We start from the raw sequence: 27,966 nt of genomic DNA on the forward strand, positions 1-27,966 counted from the left end.
GTCGGCGCCCATCGTCAGCTCGGGGCCGCGCGGCTGCCGGGCACGGGGGTCCCACAGCGCGCTTTTGTGAGTTGGAGAGTGGGAAGAAAAAGCAGGTGGAGAAGCGCCGAGGGGCAACGAGCCGGGGCCGGGAGGTGGAAATTTCCCCGCTGCGGAACGTTGGGTGCAGTTGGGCGCGGGGTGGGGCCGCACGCGGCTAGCCGGGCAGCGCTCCCGGGACCCCGTCGGCGGGCATCCCGCAGGCCGCGCCCACGACCGCAGGCCACGCCCACGACCGCAGGCCACGCCCCTCCCGCCCGCGGTGGATCGCTCGGCTCTCGGCGGAGCGCAGAGCGGTCGATGGCGCAGCCCGGTTCCCGTCGCGGCGGCCATTTGCCGCCGGCCCGGCCCGCAGCCCGCTGAGGGGCCGTGCTCGTCCTCCAGGCGCTCCTCCCGGCCCCCTCCGCCGGCGGGGATCATGCCGCCCAAGTTCAAGCGGCACCTGAACGACGACGAGGTGACGGGCTCGGTGAAGAGCGAGCGGGTGAGTGCGGCCGGGCTCGCCGCGCTCCGCGGCGCCTGCAGCTTCGGCTCAGCCTGCGGGCGGAAGGGCCGAGCCGCGGCGTGCCGCGCAGGGCTGGCCGGGTGCTGCCGCGCGGTGCTCCTTATGTCTGCTGTCACCGCAGTCGGTGGTAGGCCCGCGTTACCGCGTGCCTGCGATGCTCGGGGCGGTTGGTCACGGCATGGCACTGCGCGTCACCCCTTGGGCCCAGAGCGCTTCCATAGCTGGCCCGGGTGTAGATTCTGCCCGCTGTGTTGCAGTGCTGCTTACTGCTGTATCGTAGGGTGCATTACTGACGCACGGGGTCAGGATCTGAACCTGCACAGATAGACCAGTTGGTAGAAATACGCTTTGGTTTATGAACGGTGCTGTAAGTGTTGCCCGGCTGTGGTTCAGGACGTCGGTCTGTGCTTTGCAGAGCTGGCAAACGCCTCCTGGGTGCTCTGACTGCATGGAGGCATCTCTGCAGGGGGGAAACAGCACAGCTATCCGAAAAGTAGCACTGCTGTTCTCACGAGGGGGCTCACCAGTGCCCTGTGCTTAGAAGATGCTGGTGGTGTCCTGAAGTCTGGAAGGTCGTCTGAAATGGCGGATATTGATGGTGCTTTTCTTTGTTCACAGAGGAACCTTTTAGAGGAGGATTCAGATGAAGAGGAAGACTTTTTCTTGTGAGTTTCTAAACAGATGTAGGGCATATGATGTTTCAGCTGCCTAAAGCACTAAGACTGGTAGTGCCAAATACCAAGAGCTGCTCCCTGCCAAATAGGTGGGAGCTTGCACCCTTATTTCCTTTGAGGTTACAGAGAGCTGATGGAGAAGGTCCAGAGGAGAGCCACGAAGATGATCAGGGGACTGGAGCAGCTCCCCTGCAAAGACAGGCTGAGGGAGCTGGGCTTGTTCAGCCTGGAGAAAAGAAGGCTGCGGGGTGACCTCGTTGCAGCCTTTCAGTACCTAAAGGGAGCCTACAAACAGGAGGGGAGTCAACTCTTTGAAAGGGTTGATAACTGCAGGACAAGGGGAAATGGTTTTAAGTTGAGGGAGGGGAGATTGAGATTGGATGTCAGGGGGAAGTTCTTTACCATGGCAGTGGTGAGGTGCTGGAACAGCTGCCCAGAGAGGTTGTGGATGCCCCATCCCTGAGGTGTTCAAGGCCAGGTTGGATGGGGCCCTTGGCAGCCTGGTCTAGTATGAAATGGGGAGCTTGGTGGCCCTGCATGTGGCAGGGGGGTTGGAGATTCATGATCCTTGAGGTCCCTTCCAACCCTGGCCATTCTGTGATTTCCCAGAGCCTTGAAAGAAGAAATGTGACCTGTAGGAAACTGTGGTGCTCCATATGTTGAAGGACATGAGAGGAACGGGTGGGAGGCAAGAGAACCAGAAAATGGTTCCCTATTGTGTATCTTAGGTCTTTGATTTAAATGCATGTTTCATTGCATCTGCTATCATAATTCATGTCTTTTTCTATTGCAGGAGAGGGCCTTCCGGACCAAGATTTGGACCCAGAAATGACAAGATCAGGCAGTAAGTCCGTGTTCCTCTGTGTCGTTCAAGTAATACTTTATGCTGGCATTACAAACTCCCGCTGGTCTGCTAACAGGGTATTTTTCTGTAGTTCTGAACAGGAATGTGGCTTGTGCTTTGTTTCACCTGATTGTAATTTCACATCCCACCTGTCCATAGATAAGGAAAATCGAGTTTGTGCCAAGTTATCAAGGAATTGTGCTTTAATAGCAGCAGAGGGGTAGAACTTTATCACAGCAGCATGGTGGAATTTCCAAAGCGCATGCTGTATTTTAGTGATAATGTGGTAGAGGTGATCTGGAGATGAGCAGTGACTCAGTGGAGTTGAAGCAGCTGGAGAAACAGGAACCCTTTACAGCTGGAGCAGGATTATTGGCTATAACAGGGCAAGAAGAAGGGAGGAACACTGAATCCTCCAAGTGAGTCATTTCCTGGGTGATGCTTGTTCTGGGCTCTGATTAGCTCTGCTCTTTCCTAAAAGGGAAGTGATGGTGATACTTAATGGGAAGGACAGGGTACTTACAGGCCCTGTTTTGTGTTGTGTTGTTGCCTTTGCTGGCCTCCACAAAGGCAGAACAGAAGTCAGACTGATGACCACACATTGATCAGTTGGGTTGTTTTGTTTGTGGCCTTGGAGTTACTCTTCATTAGGAATGTTTTTTTCATGCCAGGAAGCAGGCAGTGCATCTCTGAGATGAGTCATTGGGAGCTAGTGTAAAATAGGCTCTTCTAGGTGAGACTTAATTAGGGAGAACTCTGAGTTTTACAAGCCCACAGTGAAGTGATTTAATAATGATATTTTAGGAGTTTGTGGATTTGAATTGAAATTCCTAACCAAAGGAGGCAAATGGATCTTTTCAGTCCAAAAAGCAAAGTTATTTAGGTCTAAGCAGGTTGGTTTGGCAGAGTTTGTTAGCACAAACATGTGGGTAGGGGTTGTTGTTTTGTTGTTGTTTTTATCTTTACGTGGAAATGGGCAGCTAATAAAATTCATCTTGGCTCCTTCTGTTCATATTCTCTGCCCCTACGGTTCATTCACGGTCACTGGAGAGTAGTATGACTGAGATGGTGGTGGTGTGTTTTGGGATCTTCTTTGGAACTGCTACACACTATTCCATTTTCTGACCCTCTTTATTCAGTTTCTGACCTTCCTTGTCTTTCTTTGGCCTTCTCTGAACTGGACTTCAGTAAGTCTTTTGACGCTGTCCCCCATAACAGCCTCATAAACAGGTTGTTGATGCTGTGGGATGGATGGGCGGACTGTGAGGCTGGCTGAGTGGGAGGGCTGGGCAGCTGACCTCCACAACTAAGCCGTTCTCTGGCTTAGTGATTCACTGTCAGCTTTAGGCAGTGCTTAGCTGTGTGCCTGCTGCATTATCTTGAGAGGCAAAGTGCACTTGGGTTATGCAGGAGATGGTGGGTTGGCTGCTGTGTTCTTTGTTTCAGCGGGCCTGTGCTCCCTCTGGGGCGTCAGGATGCTGCTGGTAGAGGTGCTCAGGTTGTTGCAGGAAGGCAGTGTGGATACAGCCTTCCTTGTGTGGTGCTGCGCTGGTCTGAAGTGAGTGAGGATGACAGCTGTGAGTGGTGTCAGCTCTATAAATGGTATGGAAGGGGAGTTGATGTCGGCCTCTCTATCCTCCTCTGCCAGAGGGAAATTGCAGATTGACTTCCTTCTTCCCTGCGTGGCAGAGAGGGACATGAGTTCTTCCCTTCCCACTGCATTGGTGAGGCAGAAGGGCCATGGGAGCTTTCAGGAAGCAGGGAGGTGAAGGTGAGCACTGCAGCTGTGAAGGGGAAGGAGAAAGAAAGAATTCACCTACGAGCTGGTGGGTTTATAGCTGGGCACCAGTCACATCACAACATACACAGGGGCACAAGGCTGCTTGTCTGTTGCTGGTATAGGATACGTCCTTTGGGATAACAAGTGGCTACATCTAAGCTCCAGTATCTAGAGCGTGTACTGTCAATTAGTATCTGTCTTCTGTTCTCATCAGTGTTTATTGCATCGTGTGGTAGTATCTTGAAGTATGCTGCAGTTTCTTGTGTAGTTTATTCTTGAGTTTCTGATCAAACCAACCCTTGTGCTGAATGAATTAATGCCTGTTTGTTTCTTTCTTCAGTGAAAGGGGAAAAGCAGGGTTGTGTTGCTGCTGAAACACTACAAGGAAAAGACATTTTTAAGGAGGAATTTTTGAGTGTTTGGAGAGCTGAGGCATAGTTGGTCAAAGCCAGAGTGACTGGAGCTGTATGTTGCTGGAGGGAATGAGGTGTGAAGATGTGTGTAAAATGAAACTGGATGCAGGACTGGGCAGTGGAAAAAGTAATGGAATCATGGGAGCAATGGTGGAGAACGTGTTGAATGTGATGGGCAAGACTGGAAACTTTACCTGGTGTCCTTGGCAATGAAGGGACATGGGTCAGTGTGGAGAGTCTGGCAGCAGAGACCCTCAAACCTGGCTTGGCTGCAGAAGGATGTGTTGGGGGGCATTGCAAACCTTGTAGGGGAAGGAGTGCTCATAGGGTTCACTAGGAGCTAGGTTGTGGTCCCTGTAGTTTTCTCATTGTGCTGACAGGGGTTACCAGCATCTCTGGCTCTGGGACTGCACCCCAGAGGCTCTGTCTGGCTTCCAGCCCAGTGTTACCTCCTGGAGAGAGAAGAATCTGGGGATTGGCCTGATGGCAACAGTTGGCAGGAGCTTTCCTGGGCCTGGCTCTCATCACAGGTAGATGGATGTGCTGTAGACCCCATCCATAATGCAGACTTTGCTTTGAAGGTAACACTTAAGACCTTGTTGTCATGCCTCCTTTTGAGGCTTCAAAGAGGCATCAACCACTTTGTTCCTCACAGCTGTGTTGAAGGAGCAACTTGGAAGCAGCCATTTGTGATGCAGTTCTGTGCTGACACCCCACGCTGAGGACAGCAGAGATGTGTGGGCAGCTGTGCTTTGCTGAGCACAGCCTCCTACCTCTGCCCTGCCTGCACTGACTGGTCCTGTTGCCTTTTTCTGGGGTTACAGCCACGACAGGGGGATGCTCAGGTATAATTTGCACCAGAGTACACAACACTCTTAATACCATCGCGTCGCCTGGGGTGGAAAATAGAAGTGTGTCATGCTGGCTGTAAACAGCCACCTTAGAGACAACAAGTAGCCTTGAGCAGCCCATCCTGTGGTGTGTGCATGGCCTGTTTACGATGCCTGAAGAATGCAGCACTGTTGTTCAGTCGCCACAACTGGCCTAGAGAGCTTTTCAGTAGCTAACTCGGTGTGTCCACAATGGAAAGGCTGCTGCTTCCCATGTTGGACCAGGCTGAGCACAAGTAGAGTCTGAACCCAGCTGAGTACCGGTGGATCTCTTCCTGCTGCTCTGACAGCGTGCACTTGCTGTCCTTGTTAAAAGCATATTGGCAGTCATTGGTTGGAAGGGCCATGTGAAATGCTTTGTGCTTTTGTCTTGCTGGCAGATGTCTAGTCTACTTTATTTCTATTGGAAATCTAGCAGGAATTAAATATATGAAATGTGTCAAAACTCAACAGCTCCTGAATGGGAAATATGCTTCATATTAGGCAATTTGTTCTTTCTTGCCAAATAAAACAAGAAAATATTTTCCAATTGATGTGACTTAAGTTTCCAACCTCAGGCGTGCCAAACTAATGTGAATTGATGCATAGGTTGTGCATCTTTCAGCCCCTTCGTGGAGAGGCTTTTCTTGTTTTGATGATAGGTGGGAGACGGTGGAAAGCAGGAATGGGCTGCTGGTGGTTGAGGCACTGTGTGGGACCCTGGAGATCAAAGTTTCATTCTCTGCTACAATCCCTTCCTGTTTTTTCCCTGGCTTTTCTCTTGCATCAGATATCTGACAGTATCAGGGTGCTCAAACATGTCTGCTTTCCATGAGGGAAAACTATATATATCTATGGAAGTTTAGGCCTTGATTTCTCTGTCTCTCCATTCCCCATCTGTGAAACGTCTTACTTCTGCTAGCAGCATAGCAGGGCTGTGGCAGACACGGGCACGCAGCAGTTCTCCAGCACCTCAGGTCAAAAGAGGTGGGATGCTGAGGTGCAGCTTGGTTAGGGTCTGAGCCTCCTGGACCTCTTTAAATGCTGGGCACAGTAGGGTGGTTTAGCTTACAGACCTCTGCCCTGCTTTGCCTTAATGCCTCGGGGTGCCCTGGGAGTGCAGCAGTGCTTGTGTTGCACCGTGCAGGCTGTGGGGCACAGGTGGCACTACGCTGCACCGAGCACTGGTGTGCTCCTGCTTGCTGGTTGTAGCAGGACAGTTTGCCTACAAATCTGTTGTGAGAGGAAATCTCTCTATTTTGAATCCAGTAAATGTTTTCAGAAATATTTACATACTAAGAATGTAGTCTTCTGCCTGTGAATCTGATGTTTAAATCCTCAGTTTTTGCCAAGTTGGCTTGCTTGGGGTAGCAGATGTTTCTTCTTCCCTCTCTCACCCCAGGCTCTGTCAAAGTTGCTTACAGCTCTGAGCTGGGACTTGTCTGTTGTGGTTGTGCCAAGGGGAAGAAATTCCCTTGCAGAACGTGCTTCCTATCTCATCACCCACTGCTCCAGAAGAGGAATGCAGGGTTGTGAATCCCTGTTTGGGCTGGACACTGTGACATGAGCTTCCTGCCCACGTGCTCGGTGCCACCTGTGCACACCTGCTGCTCACCTTTCAGAATGAGTGGTGGGTTGGGATAGGCTCAGGACAGGGTTCTGCTGGGAAAGGGCAGGGAATTTTCTGTGCTTTTTTCCTCCAGGTAGGAAGCTCCTAATGAAAGGCAGGAGCTGCTGCTGCACGCCATAGGAAAGGAACCTGCCTTCCCCATTAGGTGGATGCAGGGATAGACATTGTGATACTGCGTGGGGAAGGCAGGTTCCTTTCCTATGGCATCCTGAGTACAATAAATTTCTTAGGTGTGCTTTTGAAATCCAGCATATGCTGTGTGAGGGCTGATGAGTCAGAAATTGGCTTTAGAAGGTTCCCCTGCCTGTTCCAACTGTAGAAGCTGCAGTGCAGAGGCACAGCGAAGCCTGACCTGCAGCGCTAAGGCATGAAGCCCCTTCATACTGCTGCTTGCGGCTCCGTGGAGCTTCTGGTGGGGAAAAAAATATCTTTTCTTTTAGTGACTTTCCTTGCCTGTTTTTGGAAGGATAAGTGAATATGTGCCTTTCCATTGAAGCTGCTATGGCGTGTTGTAGCTGTTCCTTGTGTGTGCATCTCAGCGCAAACATCTCCTCGGTGAGAGGCACATAGCTGCTAGGGAGACAAGAGAATTAGGTCAGTGTGAACCAGAACTCAGTGTCTTTTAATTAGAGACACAGCAGCTTCTATTTAGATAGAACTTTGGCTGAGGCTCAGGAACGGGGCCCTGCTCCTTGTTCTGCAGGGCCCCAGCCTTGGGCATGCTGCTCTGGATCTCCTTTGGCCCCATTTCTCCAGGCCGTGGTGCACATTATGCTGTTCTCTTCTTACCAGGTGCTCTGGGACTAGATGCCGTGCAATTGATCTTCAAGTGTTGAGTCTGCTGCTGCTGTAAATAAAACAAGAAAATAAATAATCATAAAAAATCCACTCTGCTTTGGCAAATACTGCCTTAGAATTTTCATATCTGAAAGATGCAGGTGGGGAGGAGACAGTTTGCAGTGATGCAAAGAGGAAGGAGGGTTATTTGGGGAGCATGGGTGCAAATGCTGAAGTGGTAGTGTCCTCAAAGGGAAGAGCTGCCAGTGGTGAACACTCAGTGCGTTTCTAATATATTTCAAGTATTTAAATATTTTAAAATCAGTGTAGCTTGAAGAGTGGAATGTAAGACTTCGTGCAGAGCGAGTGATCTGGAGCTATTTCTGTTTTGTTGCCTTGTGTGTGGGGTTGCCTCCAAGACATTGCTGTTCCCTCTTACTCTGTGGGATCGGTATGTCTCCGACGTACCCTATTGTCTCCCCAGGGCCCTGAGAAATCTTTTATTTCTGTCTCCAGGAAAATACAAGTGTATCAGCTCCAAAATACAAACCGGACTGCAGCAGTATTTTTCCACCGGCAGAATTTTTCTCTCTCACCAGTGTGGCTTTTTTATGGAGTGAATAAATGCATTTATAATAACCCCGCGGGTACGATTTAGGCTACCGTTCACTGAAAGGACTACCCACGAGTTGTGTAACTGTGAGAAGATGGATTGTAATGAGTTGGTTCAGTTCACGTCAGCCATTTCTTTTCTGTCCTGTCGATGCCCCTGCCAGAGTGGGTTTCATTTAGCAGCTCAGTTTCTGGGCAGGGGAGCGTATCTTGCTTTGATTCCGATCCAAGTTATTTAGTCGAAGGTGCAGTGCTGAGTTCTGTAAAGTCTACAAAGATAAGGTGTGATTATTTTTTCTATTTTTTCCCCTCTTTGATGTGAACTCCTCTACAGCAGAGGCACCCACCCACAGTGCCTTTTCTAGCTGCAGGGTTTCCACCAGTCCAACTGCAGAGCATTTTGATGTTCCAGCTCTGCACTGAAGCTGTATAGTTTAAATTCACAGACAGATGAGTACTAGTGAAGGTGGTTGCCACACACATCATGTGTTTGCATTGCTATGCCTGCCCCCAATGGGAAGGTGCCCCACTTGTGCTGACTTTCTAAGACTCTCTTAGAGCCCCTTGCATTCCTCTGCACTGTCTGGGATTGCCAGACATCCACCCCACACAGTGCCATGCCTCTCAATTTTCTCAGCATCCCATCGGCCTCCCTCCACTGTTGTCCCCTTCGATTTTTACCAGAGCTCCCCAGACCCCATCACGTGCAGCTCAGAGTGAGGGCTGGTGCTGCACTGTGCAGCTGATGGGGTGTGCTTCCTGCTGCTCATGCTGCTTTTGCTTTGCTCTGCTCTAGTGTCCAGAACCAGGTGGATGAAGTCATCGATGTTATGCAGGAGAACATCACAAAGGTGATTGAAAGAGGCGAGCGGCTGGATGACCTGCAGGATAAATCAGGTGTGATGATAAATGCTCTGCTGTCTTATCCCTTTCCCTGCACCTCTTCCTCACAGCTGGACCAGGTTATCTGATTTCAGCTCAGAAAGTATCCAGTGACAGAGGTAGGCTTGTATGTCTTTTCTGCTTGGGAGTGGTTTCCCAGCCTTGGGCTGCAGAGCTAGCTTTATGCCTCCAGGTTCTTCTTTCCACCTTCTACTGCTGTCCTGCACAGCCCCAGCCCATGCTTACTGATGTCTGTAGATCACCCACTGGTGTGGTTGGTTGCTCAGCAGCCTCTGTGTAAGATTCTAACCACCCCTTGGGAATCAGTCCCTCCTCTCTCACTGCAGCTGCCCGTTGGGCTCCTTTTGCATACTCAGCATCCAGCTGGTGCTCAGCCACCCAGGTTTACCCCTGTGCTCAGCATAGCCCAGTGTGTTGTCATTGCAGTGATGTGAAGTCAGCCTTGGAAAAGATTTAGGCTTGGAAATGCCCAGGCTTTAGTTTGGAGGCATTTGGATGCTGTGACCTAGTTGGTCCTTCAATCTAATGTAGGTTGGTCTGTTTCATGTCAGCCCTGAGCACTTCGGCCATCTGCTGCTTGCTGGCTTGCAAAATGAATTCCTTTCCTCAGAGGGCAGCCAGGACAAAGGGGGCTCATTTGAACCACAGGTCTGTGTGCTCCCTGGCAACGGGCGTCCTGTTGGCGTCCCCTGTGGCTATGTGGAAACACACTGCAGTTGGTCTTCTCCCTTATTGTCAAGTTTGCTGCTTGAAACTAAGTGGGGTTTGTGGGATGAGTGATAGACTGTGTGCACTACTGAACTGCCTCTATTTTTTCCTTCAACAGAGAGTTTATCAGACAATGCAACAGCATTTAGCAACAGAGCCAAACAGCTTCGAAGGCAGATGTGGTGGCGAGGCTGCAAGGTGAGCAAGAACTGGAATGATTTTCTTCACACAGGTCCTTTAGCCTCTGGGCCAAACAACAGAGTCAGTTTGTGTGCCAGGAGCGCCACAAGGGAACAATTTAAGCTAGAGAGAGAGTGCCTGTCCTGTTGGTTTGTTGTAATAGTGTGAACAGTGCAGGCTTGAGTGCCTTGGAGGCACACATGGAGGTGGTGCAGCTGGTATAGGAGCCATCTGGAGGTATCTCATGCTTGCTCCCTAGGGATCTTGGATTCAGTTAGCCAGGCTGGATGCTGGCCGTGTGAGATGAGGAAGGATGTGGTGATCCTGGCAAGATGATTTGAAGCCATCCTCCCTCCTGAGCTGGCTGCTCATGCTCTGCAAGGGAGAGCATCTGAGCTTTGAATTGGCTCCCTCTCCCTATTTCTTCTGATGGAGACTGATCTGTCCAGGCCAAGGCATCCCTTCTCCTCTGCAGAGTCAGGAAGGCATCATATAGGGGCTTTCTGCTAAGTTTGTGTACAGCAATTTCCAGACATATTTCTCAGCAGAAATTTGTCATGGGAAGTTTCTGGCTGCTTGAAAGTAGGTACTGGTGGAAAAAAGAGTTTAAGCATTTTTCTAGCTGAAAAGATGCAGGAGCTACACAGGGTGCCACATGTAACACGTGTCTGTGCTCCTCTTGCAGATGAAAGCAATCATAGCGCTGGTGGCCATCGTCCTCCTGCTCGTGATCATCAGTGAGTAGCTCCAGGTCACCCCATTCATTCTAGCACTGAAATTCTCATTGCACTGCGCACTGAGTGACACTGTTGCTGTTATCCCTCAGGGCAGAGCACCTGAGTTCCTCCCATTGGGCTTCACTCTATTCAGTAGTTATAACTGGTGTCTGTAGCCCGCTCCATGCTTCTCTTCTTCAAAGCTTAAATGTACATGCAGAGGAGCAAGCTCAAGCCAAGTCGTATGGGCTGTTGCCAGCATTGTGTTGCCAACACTGTACTGATAGAGGGTTGGCACAGGTCAATGCCAAGGCTGTGTGGCTGGTAAGAGTAGGTAGAAAGGTTTCAGACCAGAGCAGTGTCTTCCAAACACCTCTCCATGTCTATCAGCCGTTTTGCAATAGGCCTGCTTCCAGAAAGTGCTCCTTCCTAAAGGAGCCAGGCTGCTTCATTTTCTACGTAACAGGTAATAACGAGAGCATGTTTCTTCTGGAGATGGGGGATGGGAAGTAATTCAGCACTCTGCATGCTAAAGGACATGCCCCAGGGGTTCAGGCAGCCCTGCACAGTAGTGCAGCTTTTCTGTGCCACTGTGTCTGGAGGGTTTTCCTCCCATTGACTGTTGTTGGAGGCATCTCTGTAACAGTTCTTGTGCTGCCCTTCAGCAAAATCCTCGTGGCCTGTTGTCCTGCTGATGCACAGCTAGGAGCAGGAGAAGCAGAGCTGGCAGCAAAGAGAGACTGATGGAAAATCCCATCTGGTTTAATTTTGGGAAGCTGGAAGGAGATGAAGGTGGCAGGAAATGTTGTCTAGCATGTGTGCTGGCAGCTGCTTGCATTGGCTCGAGCTTGAAGACACACTTTCCCTTGTGGCTGCTTGGTGTTTGTCACCACAGGGATGAGGGGTTCTCTCTCTGTCAGTGTCACTGCTGCACGTGAAGGTGTTTGGCTGAGAGCCTGTTTGTGTTTTGTTTTCCAGTACCCATAGTCCTGAAGTACCATACCTGATGGTGGGTCAGCTGGAGGCTTCGGTGGAGCTGGCTGTGGGATAAACAAACTGCTGTGTAACTTAAGTGAGATATCTGTATATAGCTTTAAAGTTGTTTTTCTCCAAGGAGCGAGGCAGCGGCGGCAAGTAGCCAGTTCTAACAGAGCATTTTGAGAACTGCCAACTGACCCTTTCTTATTTTATTTTTTTTTCTTTGGTCAAGTACCTGCTCCTGCTGCCAGACTTTTACAACAGAAGATTCATTTCCCAAACTGCCTGCTTTGTGGAATGCTGAGTCTCTGATTTGGAGCCATCTACTTGCCACTGCGGTTTATCTGTATATATGGTTGAGTTGTAAAAATACTTCAAATTTGAGCAGTTCCTTGCTTCCTGCTGTGGAAGGCAGAGGGGACTCTGTCTTTTCATCGGGGTGAAGGAGGAGAAGAATATCTAGGGAAACACACCATTATGTTCCAGGAGACCGACCCTTCTGTGGAGAACTGTAAGGGTATTGTTTTTCTCATGTTACAAAAGAAAAAAAATAATAGTTAAGTTTTACAATCCATGGGAATGCACAAGCTCAGTGTTTTCGGTTATTGCTGCTTACAGATGTGACTAAAGACATTCCAGTAAACCTATTTTTGACTGTACATGTGAAGTTACTGCACTTGCCTTCTCTCAACTGCTGGGAATCCCCAGGAATGGAGCTGTGTTGGTGTTTTCATAACCAGAAGGAAGAAGCACGTAAAGCTCAGCTCTCTGTTATCCCAGTGATACAAGACACAGCAGGAAGATGGCAACTGTCCCTATATCGGCCCAGAATAAACCAAGCCCACTTTATACTGAGAGCCCTTCACCTTGGTGCTGTCAGTGGTGGTGGTTGTGAATGCCAGCTTGTTTTGTTTCCTTGCAACCGAGTGGGGCAGGGGCTGTGTCCAAGCCTGGCAGTTTGGTGTGGTGTGGGCTGTAGTGCTGGACTAAATGGGAGTGAATGTCCTCCATCTACAGGTAGGACTGTTTCGGCACAAGAGCCATGAATCCCCTTCTGTTTGACTGCAGCTTGGTCTCAGGCACTGATGGCCTTTCTGTCTGCACTTTATTTTGTGACTCTAGTTCCTTCCTGCACTGAGCCTAGAACTTTAGCTGAAATCACTCTCCTGTTTTTTCTCACTCTCCTGGTTCTTGTGCTGTTTCTTTTCTGCTGACAAGAGGAACATTGTCTTTCCTAGTCTGTGTCTGAAGGAATTTTACTGGGGCAGAAGGGGAAATAGTGTGCCCCCGAGAATTTCTTACGCCACCACCCAGCCTTCCCTTATGGACCTGCCCCCAGGACCTCATGCACAGTTTCCACCTGAGTGGTGGTGCTGCTCCATGCAGAGAAGAGGATTAGAAGTGAGCACAGCAGGCTGGAGTGCTAGATGTGATTACAAGCTCTACTTGCTCTGCTTGTGTATAAATAGTGCTTTTCCCTTTTGTGTGCCTTGTTCACTCCAGGTGGGAATCAGAAAGCCAAGCTGGGTTTTTCCTCCTAACACGTTGCCACGTTTTTTAGATCCTGAGGGCAAAATCATACATTCAATGGAAGAGATAAAAATCACTCAGGCTATGCCTTTGGCTGCTCTCCAGCTGCAAAAGATTGAGAGGGTAGATGAAGGGGGATTTTGTCTGTTTTCAGCAGGGCTGCAAGACTCACTGGAGCATTGGGGGCCTTTTCCTGCCAGCTGGAAAGTGAGAAGCAGCACTGTGAGCCCATGTTATGACTATGCTTTGCCTGCTCTTTTGCTGCCTGTGAGGGGCAGGTTTTACTGTTGAAGGCCCTACTGGCACCTCTGGCATTCTCTTTTGGACTCATCTTGCACGTGCTGCTGCTACTTACAGAAGGACCTAGATGCTGCAAGAATATGTCAGGACTCCACATCCATCCTGAGCTGGACCTTGGTAAATGGATGCTGGTTATGCTGGTTGCATGAAGGCCTCCTGGTGATCCTGCTGTATTAAATAATTGCTACTAGCTGCCAAACCTAGGAGCTTCTGCTACATCCTTCTCTCTTGCCTGCTCCACTGAACCAAGGAACAGCTACAGCTTGGCTCCCCTGGGGACTCTATTCCCTGCCTGGTGCAGGTATTGCTTTGGAGTGACAAAGATGGCTGTGAACTGCAAGAACGACAAAACCATCTGTGAAGAGCTCTGTCCTTGCTGGGTTTGGTGGATATCTGCCAGCAGCCTGTCCATAGAAAGAGTTTCCAGTTTGCATTAAATGATCCCTGTGAGCACGAGCGTACTGCTCTGAGAATAGCTGTCCTTAGCCAGGTCACAGCAGTAAGCTGCTGCAGAAAGGTGCAGATGCATTTTCAGCTGACCTAGATCCACAGAGAAGGAGCCTTACACCTTCCTGCTTGTGTTCATCCTCCGATAGCAATGGAACTGAAGCAGGTGCCCCCAAGGTACCTGGAAAGCTGGCTTGCCTCAGTTCTGGCCAGGTGGTTTTGCAGTCTCATGCAGAAGGTTGGGGTGTAAGTGTTTGTACATAAGATGTTGGGCAGAGAAAGCTGCCAAGGACCTCAGCACTCTACTCTCCTCTGGGTTGCCAGGATGGTGTTTTAGGTTCAAGACCCTGAGCAGCAGGGTCATCCTAAGCACAAACCTTCTCAAGAGACTGTCTCTTGCTGGAAAACAGAGTCAACAGCAAATAACAGTTCTGTTGACGGTGACAAAATTTATCAAGCAGTTTATTGCTTTTCAAGGCTGAAAAGGCCATTACAGTATCCAGTATCAGCTATGTTATGGAGCAGTCCTCCTTGTTCTCCTTAACACTGCCTTGGTCTTTATAGTACTGCCAGGGCCTGACTGCAGGGAGAGCTGCAGTAATAGGGAAGGGCTATTATTCCCAGCAGGGATGGGAAGAAGCTGCCTGCGTTCTTTGGGCTTGGTTTTCACTTAGGAGATGTTATGAAGAAGATTTCACAACAAAAATAACTCCACCCAAGCATAGTGTCTGTTTTATCCATTTCGTTTTTGCCCAGATCTTCTCATTAGCTGCTGTTTTCCATGCGATTGGTTTTCACAGGGAGTGGTGTGCCTTGGCTGGTGCTTTATGATCCTCCTGCAGAGCTGCTTCTCCTTCCCAGGCTTGTTGGTGGGACCCATTCCTCCTGCAGGGCTGCTGCTCCCTCCAGGCTTGCCAGTGGGACCTGTGCAGTGGGACGTGGGGGTCCTTGTGCCTACGGATAGGAGGCTGCAGAGATGGATGGCTGCTGTGCTGAAGCAGGAGGGACAGGCCTCTGCTCCTGGCTCTGCTCTTACAGGAAGAGAAAGTTCTCCCTTGTGAAGCCCTTCGTAAAATGGAGCTTCAGGGACAGCAGTGTGCGAGGAGGGGTGCCGGGTTCTGCGGTGGCATCCCAGGATCCTGCGTATGGGCAGGACAGGGCAGTGCTCTCTTCTGCCTTTTGGGCACTGAGTGTTGGGGCTCAGGATGGCCATTAAGATGATCAGAGGGCTGGAGCACCTCACCTATGAAAAAGGTTGAGGGATCTGGGCTTGTTTAGCTTGGAGAAGAGAAGGCTCTGGGGAGACCTCATTGTGACCTTCCAGTACTTGAAGGGAGCATATGAACAGGAGGGGGAACGGCTGTTTGCAAGGGTGGATAGCGATAGGACAAGGGGGAATGGTCTTAAACTGAGACAGGGGAGGTTTAGGTTAGATATTAGGAAGTTTTTCACACAGAGGGTGGTGATGCACTGGAACAGGTTGCCCAAGGAGGCTGTGGATGCCTCATCCCTGGAGGTATTCAAGCCCAGGCTGAAAGTGGCTCTGGGCAGCCTGGTCTGGTGGCTGGCGACCCTGTGCATAGCAGGGGTTTGAAATTAGATGATCATTGTGGTCCTTATCAATCCAGGCCATTCTATGATTTCTGTAGGGCTCAGCTCCTCTCCCAGGGTTACAGCCAACACAGAGCTCTGTCTCTGTGATGCATCTGGGTAGGATTTGATTTGTTTTTGTACAAATTAAAAGAGTAGGACCCGCAAGGGAGCATCCTTTGACCCTGTTTTTACGACGGGCCAGCTGCTCCCGCAGGTGTGTTCAGAAGGATGAAATCTGCTCGCTCCCACGCAGGAAATCTGCAGTCGCACCAAGCTCGCAGGCTTGCCAGAGCTTGGAGTAAACAGCAAGGCGTGGAGCGCAGCCCAGGGCCCAGCTCCATCATCTCCATGGCTTCGGGGAAAACAGGGCAGGGAGAGCTGGGCGCCGTCCCCGCCTCCCGCATCCGTGGCCCGGCGCCGATCTGAGGGGTCTCGGGGCGGAGCGCGACCCGGCCGGGGTCGCCGAAGCTGCAGCGGAGACACCGGTCTCCATGGCGACGCGGCAGATCACGCGAGATCGCTTCGCGCGATCCCGCGCACGCGTACCCGCAAAAGCAACGCGCCTGCCCGCGGAGGCTCGGCCGTTCCCATTGGCCGGGCGCTACCGAGGGTCACGGCGCCGCGGCTGGTGATTGGCTGCTCAGCGCGCAGGCGTGGGTCGGCATGGCGGCACCGGTGCGGAGGAGCGTGGTGTTCGTGACGGGCAACGCTAAGAAGCTGGAGGAGGTGGGGGGCGGTCGCCTGGCGACGAGCGGCCTTGGGGCCCGCGGGCCCGAGAGCCGGATCGGAGGCGGGGCTGAAGGCCGTGCTTCCCCCTTGCCTCCCGCAGGTCACTCAGATCCTCGGGGACTCCTCTCCGTACACGTTGGTGGCGAAGAAAATTGACCGTAAGTTGGCGGGGGGGGGTTGACGACACGCGGCCCGGCCCGGCCCGGCCCGGCCGCCTCCTCCTCCTCAGCGACCGCCCGTCTGTGTCCCCAGTGCCCGAGTACCAGGGGGAGCCGGACGAGATCTCCGTGCAGAAGTGCCGTGAGGCCGCCCGGCAGGTCAGCGCCTCCCGGTTCGCTTTGGCTGTTTGGGGAGGGCGGGGCCCGGCTGCGGCCTTCACCGCTGCCGTGTCCTTCCTCCGAGGGCAGGCGCTGCCCTTAGACAGCACTGCTGCCGCCCCCGTGATCTCTCGTCCCCACAGCGACGAGCAGACGCGACGTGTCCCTCAGTGCGGCCCTGGCGGCTGTGGGCTGCAGGATTTTCCACCTGTTGGAGCTCGTGCTGGGCACTTCCACTGCTCCGTTAGGGCCAGGGCTGTGCAGCTCTGCTCATTTTGTTGTGTGGGAGGACCTCCCTGCCACCGCTCAGCCCCTGCTGGGGATGCAGTGGGCTGTGTGGTGAGGGCTGACACTGAAGGGAGGGCTTTGATTGCTGCCGAGTTGTTCTTGTTATCTTGGGTGCATGAGACCAGCACCGAGTAGGGAAATGAGTCTGGTAGTACCTTCCTTGAGGCATGATATTGCTTTTGCTGCAGATTCGGGGGCCTGTTATAATAGAGGACACCTGCTTGTGCTTCAATGCCCTGGGGGGACTTCCAGGACCATACATGTAAGTAGATGGGAACCTGCCTCATTTTTCTCCTCTTAGAGCGAGGAATACAGCTTGGCAGGATGAGCTTCACAGGGAACACTCCATGCACCAGGGGTAGTAGGGTCAGGGAGGTGCTCTGTGTCCTCTGTTTAATTCTGCATCCTGTGGGCAGGACATGAGGAGTGCTGTAATGCACTGTACAGGACAGGAGAGACAGATCTGAACTGTTGCCTCATGTTCCCAGTCTTGGGTGCCTGCTCTTGCAGCTTGGGAGCTCCGCACCAAGCTCTGAGACACCAGGTGTGTCAGGAGTGCTCTTATGTGAGTGTCCCTTAGATTCTCATAAGGGCCTGTTTTGATCCTGTTGGTACAGGATTGTTACATTGCTGTGTATTTCTTCTATTAATGTACACTCTTAGTTCCTAGGTTTATCTTTTGCTGTGATTAACTCTTTCAAACTCTCTGCTAATCTAATCAGAGTCATACAAGCAGTGTGCACTACAAATGAGTGTAAAATGTGAACGAGTGGAATCAATAAATGTATTTTAGCTTGTTGATGCTTGTGAGTGAGAACTGGGTTATTTGCACAGAAGTTAAGATTAAATACCCCACCATTGTTTTCCCATTTCCCTATGTCCCATTTAATTTAAGAACTAGGTTTGTTTTTATTTGTAAATAGCCCAGAATGAGGTGATTTCACAGTACATTTAATAGGGATTCAGAGAGCTGTGAAAACACAGGCAACAGTGCTTCAAGGATGGTTGTGTTTCTGAGTAATATCAGCAAAAATTTGTCTTTCCTCCTTTTTTCCCCCTTCAGAAAATGGTTCCTGGAAAAGCTCAAGCCAGAAGGTACTGCCTCTTGTAGCACTGTCTGCATGTAACTGTTCTTTCCAGGCTTGGGCTGCCATGCACAGATGTGCCATGGGAATCCCTGCCTGTGCTATGTGCTGCTGAGTGTGCTCCCCCACCTGGCTGCCTGCTTCATTGCTGGTTCCTTTGTCTGTCCAGCTCTGTCCCTTTGTGCTCTCTCTCTTAGACTGTTCTGCTCCCTTCCTCACTGGATGTTGTTTCCCCCAGGAGCTTTGGTATCATCCTTGCGTTGCTGGGTTCCCAGACTTCTGCCCCCGCGGGCTGGTGGCAGGGTGTGTGGGAATTGCCTTTCACAGAGGTAACCTGGAAGACCTGTGATCTCTGGCTTCTATACTGGCATCATCAGCAGGAGTGTTAATCACTGTGATTGACAAGGGGCTTTAGTCATTCTGAGGCAATGCACTTCTTTGTTTCTGCTCCCAAATTAATGCGGCTCAGGGATAGAAGGGATTCAGCTGAAAGCATGGGTTCATCTTAGCTTTGTTATGCCTGTGGTTCTTCCTCTCCCTCGTCCATGTGAATGCAGAGCACTCCCTTGATCCGTCTCTAGGTGGGTGTCTTGTGCTCTCCTGGAATCACACTGACACCAGGATCCTTTCTGTGTTGCTCAGGCCTGTACAAGCTGCTGGCTGGATTTGAGGACAAATCTGCCTATGCTCTTTGCACCTTTGCATTCAGTACTGGAAACCCAGAGGAGCCTGTGAAGCTGTTCAAAGGCCAGACACATGTAGGTGGGGTTGTAATGTGTATTTTGTAATAGCATTGGCTCTGTCAAGGACAGTGTCAGTGAGTGAGGTAACTTGACTGAGTGAGGTAACTGCTTGGATTGCAATGGTTAGTTCTCTCGGTCTGGGAGGTGTGGAGGGTAGTGAAAGGGCTGCCAACAAACAGCACCCTGATGGAGCACTGACTTTGGCACTGCTAATTTTGGTCATGTTTTGGGGGAGTGCTGAGAAATTAGGGCAGCATCAAGCCTTTGGTGGGTGGCCACAACTGTGGCTTTCTGAGTGCCACTTTGCAGCTTGTGTTTCAGATGTGACTGCACCAGCAGTGCTGAGGAACCACGACTTACAGGGCTCTTTGGCTTTTTCATGGTAGGGGGTAATTGTTGAGCCCAGAGGTCCTCGAGATTTTGGCTGGGATCCCTGCTTTCAGCCTGATGGCTATGACCAGACGTAAGTGGCTTTTTACCTACAGCACTTCATGGTTATTTTAAGGAAAGGAAGGGATGGGGGCTGTGTTTGTTTCTGTACTTAGAGGAACCGCATACAAGCAGTGCTGGCAAGGTGAGGACACTGTTCTGGGTCTAAATAAGAAAACAAAGAAACCCAGCATCAGTATGGGGATCCTTGATTTTGCCAACATGTATCACTGCTAACATCCCCACTGTGGTTGGGCAGCAAAGCAAGGCAAAGGGGAGGTGTTGGGGACATGTTGCAGCAACTCATCTGCTGAGGACTGTTTTGGTTTCTTCCCACTCCAGCTACGCTGAGCTGCCCAAGGCTGTAAAGAACTCAATCTCACACCGGTACCGTGCACTGAGCGAGCTCTCTGCCTTCTTCCTTCAGAGCAACCCAACAGAGGCCCCCTCCAATCCCAGCTAGCATCTCCATGCCCGCAGACACTGGATGCTGTACTTTTCATAAACATCCCTGCAAGGTCTCAGTTCAGTCACATGCTTATATTAAAGTTGTTCACGATGAAGCCACGAATACTGTTTTGTTTTTTTTCTTCCCTATCTGTGTTGCTTCAGAAATGCCTGTAGAATCCAGGTGCACGTTAATTAAGGTGCTGAGATCATTGTATGTTTGTGCCTCGCGGGAGGCTTGCAGGCGCTGTTACGTTCGAGACCTTCCACCATCTTCACGCAGGTTCTACCGATGAAAACATCAGAGCCGGAGCCGCCTGTTCGCCTGTAGCCGCCCGCCTCTCCGGGCCGGGAGAACGGGCGTTCGGCGCGGCTGTTCCCCGGGCGCGCCACCGATGCGGGAAGTACCGCCCTTCTTGAGCGGAAGCCAATAGGAAGCAGCCGGGGCGGGGGCAGCAGCCAATCAGCGGCGCGGACGCTGCGCTCAATGGGAGCGCTGCGCGCTCGGATGCCGTCAGTGGGGGCGCGGTACGGGAACACGTGTTCGGGACCGGCCCCGGATCGAACCGAACGGCCGAACCGGGGCCATGGAGCTGCTGCCCCGCAGCCCCGGGGAGTTCGGCTCCGCGAGGTATTGGGACCGGTTCTTCCGACAGCGCGGGCAGCGGCCCTTCGAGTGGTACGGGGCGTTCCCGGAGCTGTGCCCTGTGCTGCTCAAGTACGTGCGGCCCCGCGACAAGGTGAGGCCCAGTTCTCCTCTCCCGGTTTGGCGTGCTTCTTATCGCACTCTGCCGATCCCCCGGTTCTGCCCGGGTTGCTCTCCACATCTGAGCTTTGTTTGTCATTCCCCCCCCCCTTCCCCGCCTTGCAACACAGTGCTCCATACTCAGCTGTCAGGTCTTGGCACAAGAAATATGTTTCCAGTGTGCCGTAGCAAGAAATCAGAAGATACCAGATGTTGTTCCACCATGGCGTTAAATCATCCAGATAATCCCCAAAAGCGAGGCAATGTAGGCACGTTGCTTCTGTGCCCATGTACTTTTATGGAATGATTGTTAGGGCCATGGGGAGTATCTGGAGGTGCTATGGATGTGGTTCTTGCTGAGGGCTCCTGGTTAATGTCCCATTGTTGCACTGTAAAATGTTTTGAGATGTGTATGCAGGGCACCCTCACCATCACTGCTGCTCTTGTCCCGCTTCCCAGGTTCTTGTGGTCGGCTGTGGGAACTCGGAGCTGAGCGAGCAGATGTACGACACGGGGATGTGTGAGGACATTGTGAACATTGACATCAGCGACGCCGTGATCCGTCAGATGCAGGAGCGGAGCACGAGCAAGAGGCCAAAGATGAGCTACCTGCAAATGGACATGCTTCACATGGACTTCCCGGATGCCCACTTCCAAGTAGCCCTCGACAAAGGCACGCTGGATGCCATACTCACCGATGATGAGGAGGTCACTCTGGCTAAGGTGGACAGGATGTTTGCTGAGATCAGCCGGGTCCTGCAGGTGGGAGGGCGCTACCTCTGCGTCTCCTTGGCTCAAGCCCATGTGCTGAAGAAAGCAGTGGAATACTTCTCCCAGGAGGGCTGGGTAGTGCGTGTTCATGAAGTGGCCACCAGCGGGGACAAGCAGCAGTTTGTCCTGCCGGTCTTTGTCTACGTCATGACAAAGTTCAGGAAGATCCCTGGCTCTGCACTGCAGATCCTGGAGATCTGCTCCGAGGAGCAGGACAAGCCACTGCGATTGGAGAGCACAGAGCGGCTGGTGGAGGCAGTGAAAGACAGGCAGCACTACGCCCTGCTCTGCAGCCAGGTCAGCAAAGCCCCCTGTGGGGAGCAGTTTTCCCTGGATCTGTGCGATAAAGCCAGTGGGAGGCCCCGCTACACACTGCATGTAGTTGACAGCCCTGCGGTGAAACTTTCCCGTGACAATCGCTTCGCCATCTTCATCAGTGAGTACAGCCTTTCCTGCCTGCAAAGAGACAGCACTCCAGGAGCTGCTATAGCAGCAGTAGTCCTGGTCTGCTGGAATTGGAGCTGAAGAGGGAAATCATCTGTCCCTGTGGGGTTTGGTTGGGGTTTTACTCGCAGAGATTTGTCAAGCTCTGCCAGAAGCCTTGTTAGCTTCCTGTGTGTCTGCAGAGCCTGAGGCTCGGCACAAACCACAGATAAGTTTTGGGGCTATTGGACACCCCTTTACCATGAGATATGGCTCCTACACAAGCCTGCCCAATTTGAGAAAGGTCCTTTTGATCACTGATTGTGCAGCCTCGCTCTAGGCATAAGGCATAAGGCAGTGCTGCCTCCTTGTGAAATCTCTGTACCCTACAGTTCCTCTCCAGAGTGGTTGTGCAGGGGCCAGCACCTGACTGGGGCTCTCCTGACCGCATCCCCCATCTGCAGTCCCGCAGGGCAGAGAAACCGAGTGGCTCTTTGGGACGGAGGAAGGGCGGAGGCAGCTGGCTGCCAGCGCGGGCTTTGGGCGCCTGGTCACCGTGGCCCTGCACAGGGAGCAGCACTACGAGGGCATGGCCAGCATCCAGGCAGAGCTGTCAGGGAAGGTGATGGAGCTGGCCCCGCCGGGCCTCCCTGCCCGGCAACAGGTGAGCTCATTCACTTGGCTTTCTGTCTTTCCCATTGCCTGGGCCAACCCCAGAATGCCAAACACACGAACACACACACACACAAAAAAAGGCCATCTCAAAAACTAGAGAGCATCTAACCCTATCTTTCCACCTTTAACTTCTTCCATCTCTTCTGTCTTTTCTTTCTTGCTCCAAGCCCCTCTTGTTAAAAGGCCTTTGGGTGCTGGCTTGCTGTACCCCAACATAGATCAGGATGAGCCCAGTGTCCTGTGCACTGCGTACAGCTCATCCTGCTGCTCCCCAGATGTGTCAGCTTCATCCTACCCCTCCAGACACAGTCAAGACACGGCCAGCGCCTGTCCCTATAGCCTAGATGCCACGAGTCTCTGTCCTCCCTGCAGGTGCCCTTCCTGTCTGTGGGAGGGGACATTGGGGTGCGGAAAGTATGGCACTGTGGCACCAGCCCCCTGAGTGGGGAGTTTGTCGTGGAGGACGTCAAGGGGAACGATGCATGCTACTTCCGTCGCCTCGTCTTCCTCAGCAACAGGAACGTGGTGCAGTCGGAGGCCCGGCTCCTGGCCCCTGCACCTCCCCCAGGTATGCTGAGGAGATGGTTAGGGACAGGGCAGGACCGAGGGTGACTTTGGGTGGTAGGGAGTGAGATGAATGCGAGGAAGAAGAAGAAGAGTCACGCTGGGGCCTGTCTGTCTTGTCTCAGTGCAGATGTGGATGGGGTTTTGCTCTCTGCGTTGCTGGTGGGACTTGGGTTTGGGGTGGTCAGTCCCCAGAAAGTTCCCCTGGCTCCAGCCTCCTCTCTTTCAGGCCAGAAGAAAAGGAAGAAAGACAAGAAGAAGCCTTGCCCTGCGGAGCCTCCTATGGCAATTGACAAGAGCTACCTGTGCTGTGAGCACCACAAGGCCATGGTGGCAGGGCTCTGCCTACTGGGCAGCTCTGACCCCCTGCCAGGTGATGAGGTGGGAAGGGTTTTTCAGCCTGTGAAGCCAGAAGCAGCTTGGGGCAGGCGGGATGTGATGGGCAGAGGGAGTGTGGCAGTCCTGGCAGCTCACCTGGGCTCTGTCCCCTGGCAGGAGCCCCAATTGCAGTGCTGGTGGTGGGACTTGGTGGCGGCAGCCTGCCCCTCTTCGTCCATGACTACTTCCCGCAGGCCCGTGTGGCTGTAGTGGAGATTGACTCCTCCATGCTGGAGGTGGCCACGCACTGGTTTGGCTTCTCCCAGGATGACCGGATTCAGGTGCACATTGCTGATGGCCTGGACCACGTGGCCAAGCTTGCAGCTGAAGGTACTGTCTTGCAGAGCTTTAATTCTATTTCCTGTCCTGCCCTCCTACTGGTTTCCAACTCTGCCTCTTGCCTCTCCCTGTGCTATCCTGTCCCTCCACAGCAGCCACGTTGTGGGATGGTGTTCCCCATGTTTCTCCAGCACCTCATGCCATGTGTTACAAGCTCCAACCTTGACAGTTCCCTGCAGCAAGCAGACTTGTCCTTGTCAGTGCGTGTGCAGGAGACCTTCTATTTGCTGTCTGTCCCCAGTCCAGAAGGTGCTGTCAGAAGAAGCAGCTGGAAGTGGCAGAGGGGGGAGCCTGGCCCCTATGTTTGCTGCTTCCCCACCCAGTGTGGCTCATCCCTGTGCCATGGAATAATGAGTCCGTGTTCCTTCTTGCAGCCCCAGCTCAGTATGATGCCATCATGTTTGATGTGGACAGTAAAGACCTCACATTGGGAATGAGCTGTCCACCTCTGGCATTTGTGGAGAAGCCCTTCCTGGAGAAAGTTAAAACCATTCTCAAGCCAGAAGGTATGAGGTGGGCTCTGGTGGCAGTGCGCTTGCAAGTGCCAGGGCTGGGCTGGTTGGTCCTGGACAGGGTCTGGGTAGTGGGTTCCTCATCCTGGAAAGCAGTGGCTGTGCTGCTGTGACTGATGTGTGGCAGCTGCCTTTCCCAGCAGATCCCAGCTCCCAGTGACGTGGAGCTGGGCCAAGGGCACTCGTGCTGCCCAAAGCTGCACGTGAGGTGGAGCTGGTAGCACCAGTGGTACTGATACAGCTGTTTGTGTAGAGAGGGGGTGTGCATGGAGGCGTGTGCAGGATGCCAGGCTCATGGGTGGCACTGTTCTGAATGCCTCTTTCTCTACTGCAGGGGTCTTTGTGCTCAACCTGGTGTGCCGTGATGCTCAGCTGAAGGAGTCTGTCCTGGCCACCCTCAGGGAAGTTTTCCCCCTGCTTTATGCACGCCGCATCGATGAGGAGGTCAATGAGATCTTGTTCTGCCAGCCGAACCCCAAGAGCCAGCGGGACCCTGTGGAGCTCACAGTGCTTGCCCAGGCACTGGAGGGGTCAATGCAGCAGTTGGGACACTCTTGGGACAGTTCGTATGCGCTGGCAGACATGCTGCAGGCCATCACCATCCTCTGAGAGGTGCCCTGATGCCACTTGAGCAAAAGGAGTGCCTGCATGGTGCTGCAGCTGGGACATTGTTGACCTTGCAGGGAGCCAGTGCTGGCCTGGTGCCTGCCTGAAGGATGCAGCTGGCATGGAAGAGGGCTTCCTATAGCAGGAGGGAGCCTGGTGTGCCTCCTGGAGTGCTGAGGCTCTACTCTTTGCATAAAGCAGAGCTGGGAGAGCAGGGAGCTGCACTGCCCACAGGACAGTGTTGGGGTGGCGAGGGGAAGAAGGTGCTCCAGGGTTGGCAGGGCTGTTTGTTTGCATCTATCCCCACTGCTTTCCTGTTGTGGTTAAATGTCACTCTGACCATCCTCTTCCCTTCCAGCTCTGCTTCTTTCCCATATTCTTCCACACCTCCAGGAGCTCTGCTTGTTGGCATCTCTGCAAACCCCCAGCTCTGCCCCGAGGCTGGTAGCAGATGTGTATAGATGGGCTGAGTGCTGTGAGAATAAAGCTCAGGACCGCTCTTGAGGATCACAGTGCTCCACCAGGTTTATTTCTTGCTAGCAGTGATGGAACACTGCAGTCCATTTGGTGGGCGATGCCCCTGCTGCTCTGGGGCATGCCAGGTCCTGCCAGGCTGTGCAGGGAGTTGCTTAGATCCCACGTCTGTTGCTCTCTGCATTATTCTCCTTCATGTAGCGGGACAAGTCGGTGCCCCACTTTCTCCTTTGGCTGGCCTGCTTCTGTGCAGATGCTTTTTTTTTTTTTCTTTTCTTTTTTCCTTTTTTGCAAAGTGCTTTTGATCCTCCCCAGGCACTCAGAGCGCTCGTGAGTGTCAGCGCTCAGATTTGGGCTGGCCGGCTCGCCGCTGCAGACAGATAAGCTGTGACAGCTCTGTGCTGCTTTGTGCTCTGCCCGGGGCTGCACGCAGTCGTCGGTCACTGGCAGGGGCAAGGCTGGAACACAGCTTGTGCAGCAGTCTGTCCACCCTGCGCTGTTCTCTTCTAAATCTCTTTAGTCATTAGCACTTTTTTTTTTGAAGGATGTCTATTATCCATCCAGCTCAGCGACGGCAAATTTCTCAACTCTTATCAGCAGTGCTGCATTCAATCTATTTTTAACTCTGTTTCCAATCCTCAACATAATTCCAATGACACAGATTAGCGTGCATGCCCTTTATTTTATCTAAACCATTTCATTTCTTCCCCGGCAGCTCGCACAAAGCGTGCGTTCATCCCTCCTTTGTCCAGTTCTGCATTTCTGCTGCGTTTCCTAATTGCTGTGTAATGCCACATCCTGTTGGAAAAACAAAAGGCATCTATTGGGAAGAAAGTGGCGATGAGACCTCAGTCCGTTGCAGCTGTCCTTGCAGTCACTGACAGCCCTGCAGTGTTGGTCAAGAAATATATGTCAGTTAGAAAACCAGCAAATATCTAATGAGTGCTGCAATTACCTGAAATTCTCTGTAGGTGAAAGCGGAATAATTGATCGGTAGAAATTCTTTCTCAGAGCAGCAAAAAGGGGGTAGATAACGTATATTTTTGGCAGCTGTTTTGCTGAGTGTTTTGGCAGTATACTATGTTTGCATCCTTTACTCTTCACTTCCTTCCTTTACAGCATGGGCATATTGTAAACAGGGGAGCTAGAAGCAAGCGCTTCTGTCACTTAGCAACTCTGATGGTCTTGGAGATGCTGACATCTTTCCTTTCTTGATTTCCCAGCACAAAAAGAAAGCACTGTGTAAATTGGGGCATGGCTCAGCCCTGAGTCTGCAGCCAGCCCCGGTTACTGGGTGCTCATCCTGAGCTGATTTCCTCCAGAACTATGTACAGCGAGCCTGGCTCTGCCGGCTGAGGATGCAGGAGATGTGCTGTTGAGCTGCAGCAAGGGGCTGCTACTGCTTCCCAGGTGCCCTCAGTGGGAGGCTGCAGGGAAACCTCTCTGCTGGCTGCAGTGCAGCATAGCCTTTCTTGTACTTTCAGTCTCTTTTGCAGCCTGAGGGTCTCCTTTCTAAGCTGTCTTCGCTGGCAGATGCACCACGTGATGCTGGCTGGCATGGTAATGCCAGTGCTGCAAACCTGCAGAGCCAGGCAGTAGTGGAAACCTGGGAGCTCCCCTTGCAGCACAGGCGCCAACCCCACGCCTCCTGCTTCATGCAGATCAGCTGTATGAAAAGCTCCGTAAGACCTTGGGTTTGGAGCTGAGTCAAGGAGAGTGCGAGGAAGGTCCCTGGAGAGATGGGAAAATCATGCATGAAGGAGCGTGCCTCTTCTGAATGTGGCCCGGGGGAGGATGCAACCTTGGCTGCGCTCTGCTGGCGGGGGGAGTGTGCCTGGCTGCTCATTGCAGGCATCTGCGTCTCCTCTGTGGCAGCTCCTATATAACCCTGTTCTCTGTGAAGAGAATTGCGCTGGCGTGCATTTATAAAGCAGCCTGGGGACCTGAACTGAAAGTCCCATTTTAACGTCATGCTGCCTGGTTTGGAAGAGCTGTTAGTGGGTAAGAAACAGCGACAGCTGTGCTCTGAAACCAGGCTTTTCTTCCCATTTATTTTGTTATAGCTAGGGCAGGATATACTTGCTATCCATAGACCTGATCTGAAATGCACTGGAGGCTCCTGCCAGTTCTGTGAACCTGGGGACCTGAGCAGGTAGTGCTGGAGCCGGTGACATCCAGAGGTGCCACCTCCCTTCCCACCATGCTGGGAGAGCTGGGGCCATGAAGGTCTCATCTCCTTCCTGAGCACAATGTATGACAAAAGGAAGTGAGAACCAGCGTGGGGCATTGAAGCCTTGTGCTCCTCAGAAAAACAGAGACCTGGAGGTGCCTTCTCTTTCCTTTGCTGGCATCTTGAGCTGTTAGAAAACGTGTATCCTTGGCATAGCATGTGCATGCATCATGCAAATGTTTGTGCTTTTGCGAGGAAGTGGGAAAGTTACATTCTGACTGCCTCTGTTCTGGGAGAGGGCAGATTTTTCTAAGTGATGGAATCATAGGGTAAGCATGGTCAGCTTAGCCAGAAACAATGGAAACTTCACGGACTTCAGGGAATAATTTAATCTTTTTCTAGTAATTGATGTTTTCTCATTTATTTTTAACAAGAGGAAGGAAACAAAGACATAAAAGCTACTGGAAAGGACAGGTCCCCAGGTTACCAGTTTCAGGGTAGCACAGCATTGCCCCCAGGGATCCTGCCATATCCAGTGCTTGTTTCTCTTGCACTGAGGGGGGCCTGGTGCCAGGCTGCTCCTTTCCTGACAGTAATGATTTCAGAAGTGATGGGAAACGTGCCTACACTTGTGCTGGGAGGGTTTTGCCAAAATGTGATGCTGTTGTTCCTGACTCCCAGTAAGAACCCATTGGCTGGAAGAAGGCCAAAAAGCTCTTCTGTTGCCTCCTGGCACAGGCTGCTCAGGCGGGAGCGTGAAAAAAAAATTCATG

The 27,966-nt window shown here is 52.1% G+C and overlaps 3 protein-coding genes across 7 annotated transcripts; all 3 read left to right on the forward strand.

Annotated features, from left to right (window-relative positions):
- The first annotated feature begins 378 nt into the window (after nucleotides 1-378).
- Nucleotides 379-12,529, forward strand: VAMP4 (vesicle associated membrane protein 4). Of its 2 annotated transcripts, XR_006179437.1 has the most exons (8): nucleotides 379-523; nucleotides 1,163-1,209; nucleotides 2,012-2,062; nucleotides 8,940-9,040; nucleotides 9,873-9,952; nucleotides 10,620-10,671; nucleotides 11,629-11,722; nucleotides 11,861-12,529. XR_006179437.1 is itself a non-coding variant. In XM_042873934.1 (7 exons), the coding sequence occupies exons 1-7, from the start codon at nucleotides 458-460 to the stop codon at nucleotides 11,655-11,657; spliced, it is 426 nt and encodes a 141-aa protein (XP_042729868.1). In that variant the 5' UTR covers nucleotides 380-457; the 3' UTR covers nucleotides 11,658-12,529. The 2 variants fall into 2 exon arrangements, 1 of the variants encoding a protein (XP_042729868.1); XM_042873934.1 differs by having other exon boundaries at nucleotides 380-523; nucleotides 11,629-12,529.
- Nucleotides 12,530-16,116: 3,587 nt separating this feature from the next.
- Nucleotides 16,117-19,660, forward strand: ITPA (inosine triphosphatase). Of its 3 annotated transcripts, XM_042873672.1 has the most exons (8): nucleotides 16,118-16,224; nucleotides 16,328-16,385; nucleotides 16,480-16,544; nucleotides 17,021-17,094; nucleotides 17,896-17,927; nucleotides 18,560-18,675; nucleotides 19,047-19,123; nucleotides 19,432-19,660. In XM_042873672.1, the coding sequence occupies exons 1-8, from the start codon at nucleotides 16,162-16,164 to the stop codon at nucleotides 19,550-19,552; spliced, it is 606 nt and encodes a 201-aa protein (XP_042729606.1). In that variant the 5' UTR covers nucleotides 16,118-16,161; the 3' UTR covers nucleotides 19,553-19,660. The 3 variants fall into 3 exon arrangements, with proteins under 3 accessions (XP_042729608.1, XP_042729607.1, XP_042729606.1); XM_042873674.1 differs by lacking the exon at nucleotides 19,047-19,123 and having other exon boundaries at nucleotides 16,117-16,224; nucleotides 19,432-19,522; XM_042873673.1 differs by lacking the exon at nucleotides 19,432-19,660 and having other exon boundaries at nucleotides 16,117-16,224; nucleotides 18,970-19,060.
- A 406-nt stretch (nucleotides 19,661-20,066) lies between these two features.
- Nucleotides 20,067-25,955, forward strand: METTL13 (methyltransferase 13, eEF1A lysine and N-terminal methyltransferase). 2 transcript variants are annotated; one of them, XM_042874058.1, is made up of 8 exons: nucleotides 20,067-20,276; nucleotides 20,741-21,488; nucleotides 21,940-22,139; nucleotides 22,523-22,718; nucleotides 22,944-23,087; nucleotides 23,210-23,422; nucleotides 23,806-23,937; nucleotides 24,278-25,955. In XM_042874058.1, exons 1-8 carry the CDS (start codon nucleotides 20,124-20,126, stop codon nucleotides 24,550-24,552), a joined length of 2,061 nt encoding a protein of 686 aa, XP_042729992.1. In that variant the 5' UTR covers nucleotides 20,067-20,123; the 3' UTR covers nucleotides 24,553-25,955. The 2 variants fall into 2 exon arrangements, with proteins under 2 accessions (XP_042729992.1, XP_042729993.1); XM_042874059.1 differs by lacking the exon at nucleotides 23,210-23,422.
- The last annotated feature ends 2,011 nt before the right edge of the window (nucleotides 25,956-27,966 follow it).

This window comes from Lagopus leucura, unplaced genomic scaffold, assembly GCF_019238085.1.
Source record: "Lagopus leucura isolate 7727_CA_CO unplaced genomic scaffold, USGS_WTPT01 Super-Scaffold_100009, whole genome shotgun sequence".
NCBI classification, from domain to species: Eukaryota; Metazoa; Chordata; class Aves; order Galliformes; family Phasianidae; genus Lagopus; species Lagopus leucura.

What these genes read in the sequence shown, in the direction of transcription:
- ITPA (XM_042873672.1), top strand. Translation starts at nt 16,162, where the DNA reads ATGGCGGCACCGGTGCGGAGGAGCGTGGTGTTCGTGACGGGCAACGCT. An exon ending in GCCGTGAGGCCGCCCGGCAG is followed by an intron (nt 16,545 to 17,020) that starts GTCAGCGCCTCC and finishes CTTTTGCTGCAG; the next exon opens with ATTCGGGGGCCTGTTATAAT. An exon ending in TGTTCAAAGGCCAGACACAT is followed by an intron (nt 18,676 to 19,046) that starts GTAGGTGGGGTT and finishes TTTTCATGGTAG; the next exon opens with GGGGTAATTGTTGAGCCCAG.
- VAMP4 (XM_042873934.1), top strand. Translation starts at nt 458, where the DNA reads ATGCCGCCCAAGTTCAAGCGGCACCTGAACGACGACGAGGTGACGGGC. An exon ending in GAAGAGGAAGACTTTTTCTT is followed by an intron (nt 1,210 to 2,011) that starts GTGAGTTTCTAA and finishes TTTCTATTGCAG; the next exon opens with GAGAGGGCCTTCCGGACCAA. An exon ending in AGAAATGACAAGATCAGGCA is followed by an intron (nt 2,063 to 8,939) that starts GTAAGTCCGTGT and finishes GCTCTGCTCTAG; the next exon opens with TGTCCAGAACCAGGTGGATG.
- METTL13 (XM_042874058.1), top strand. Translation starts at nt 20,124, where the DNA reads ATGGAGCTGCTGCCCCGCAGCCCCGGGGAGTTCGGCTCCGCGAGGTAT. An exon ending in GGCCCCTGCACCTCCCCCAG is followed by an intron (nt 22,719 to 22,943) that starts GTATGCTGAGGA and finishes CCTCTCTTTCAG; the next exon opens with GCCAGAAGAAAAGGAAGAAA. An exon ending in CAGCTCTGACCCCCTGCCAG is followed by an intron (nt 23,088 to 23,209) that starts GTGATGAGGTGG and finishes GTCCCCTGGCAG; the next exon opens with GAGCCCCAATTGCAGTGCTG.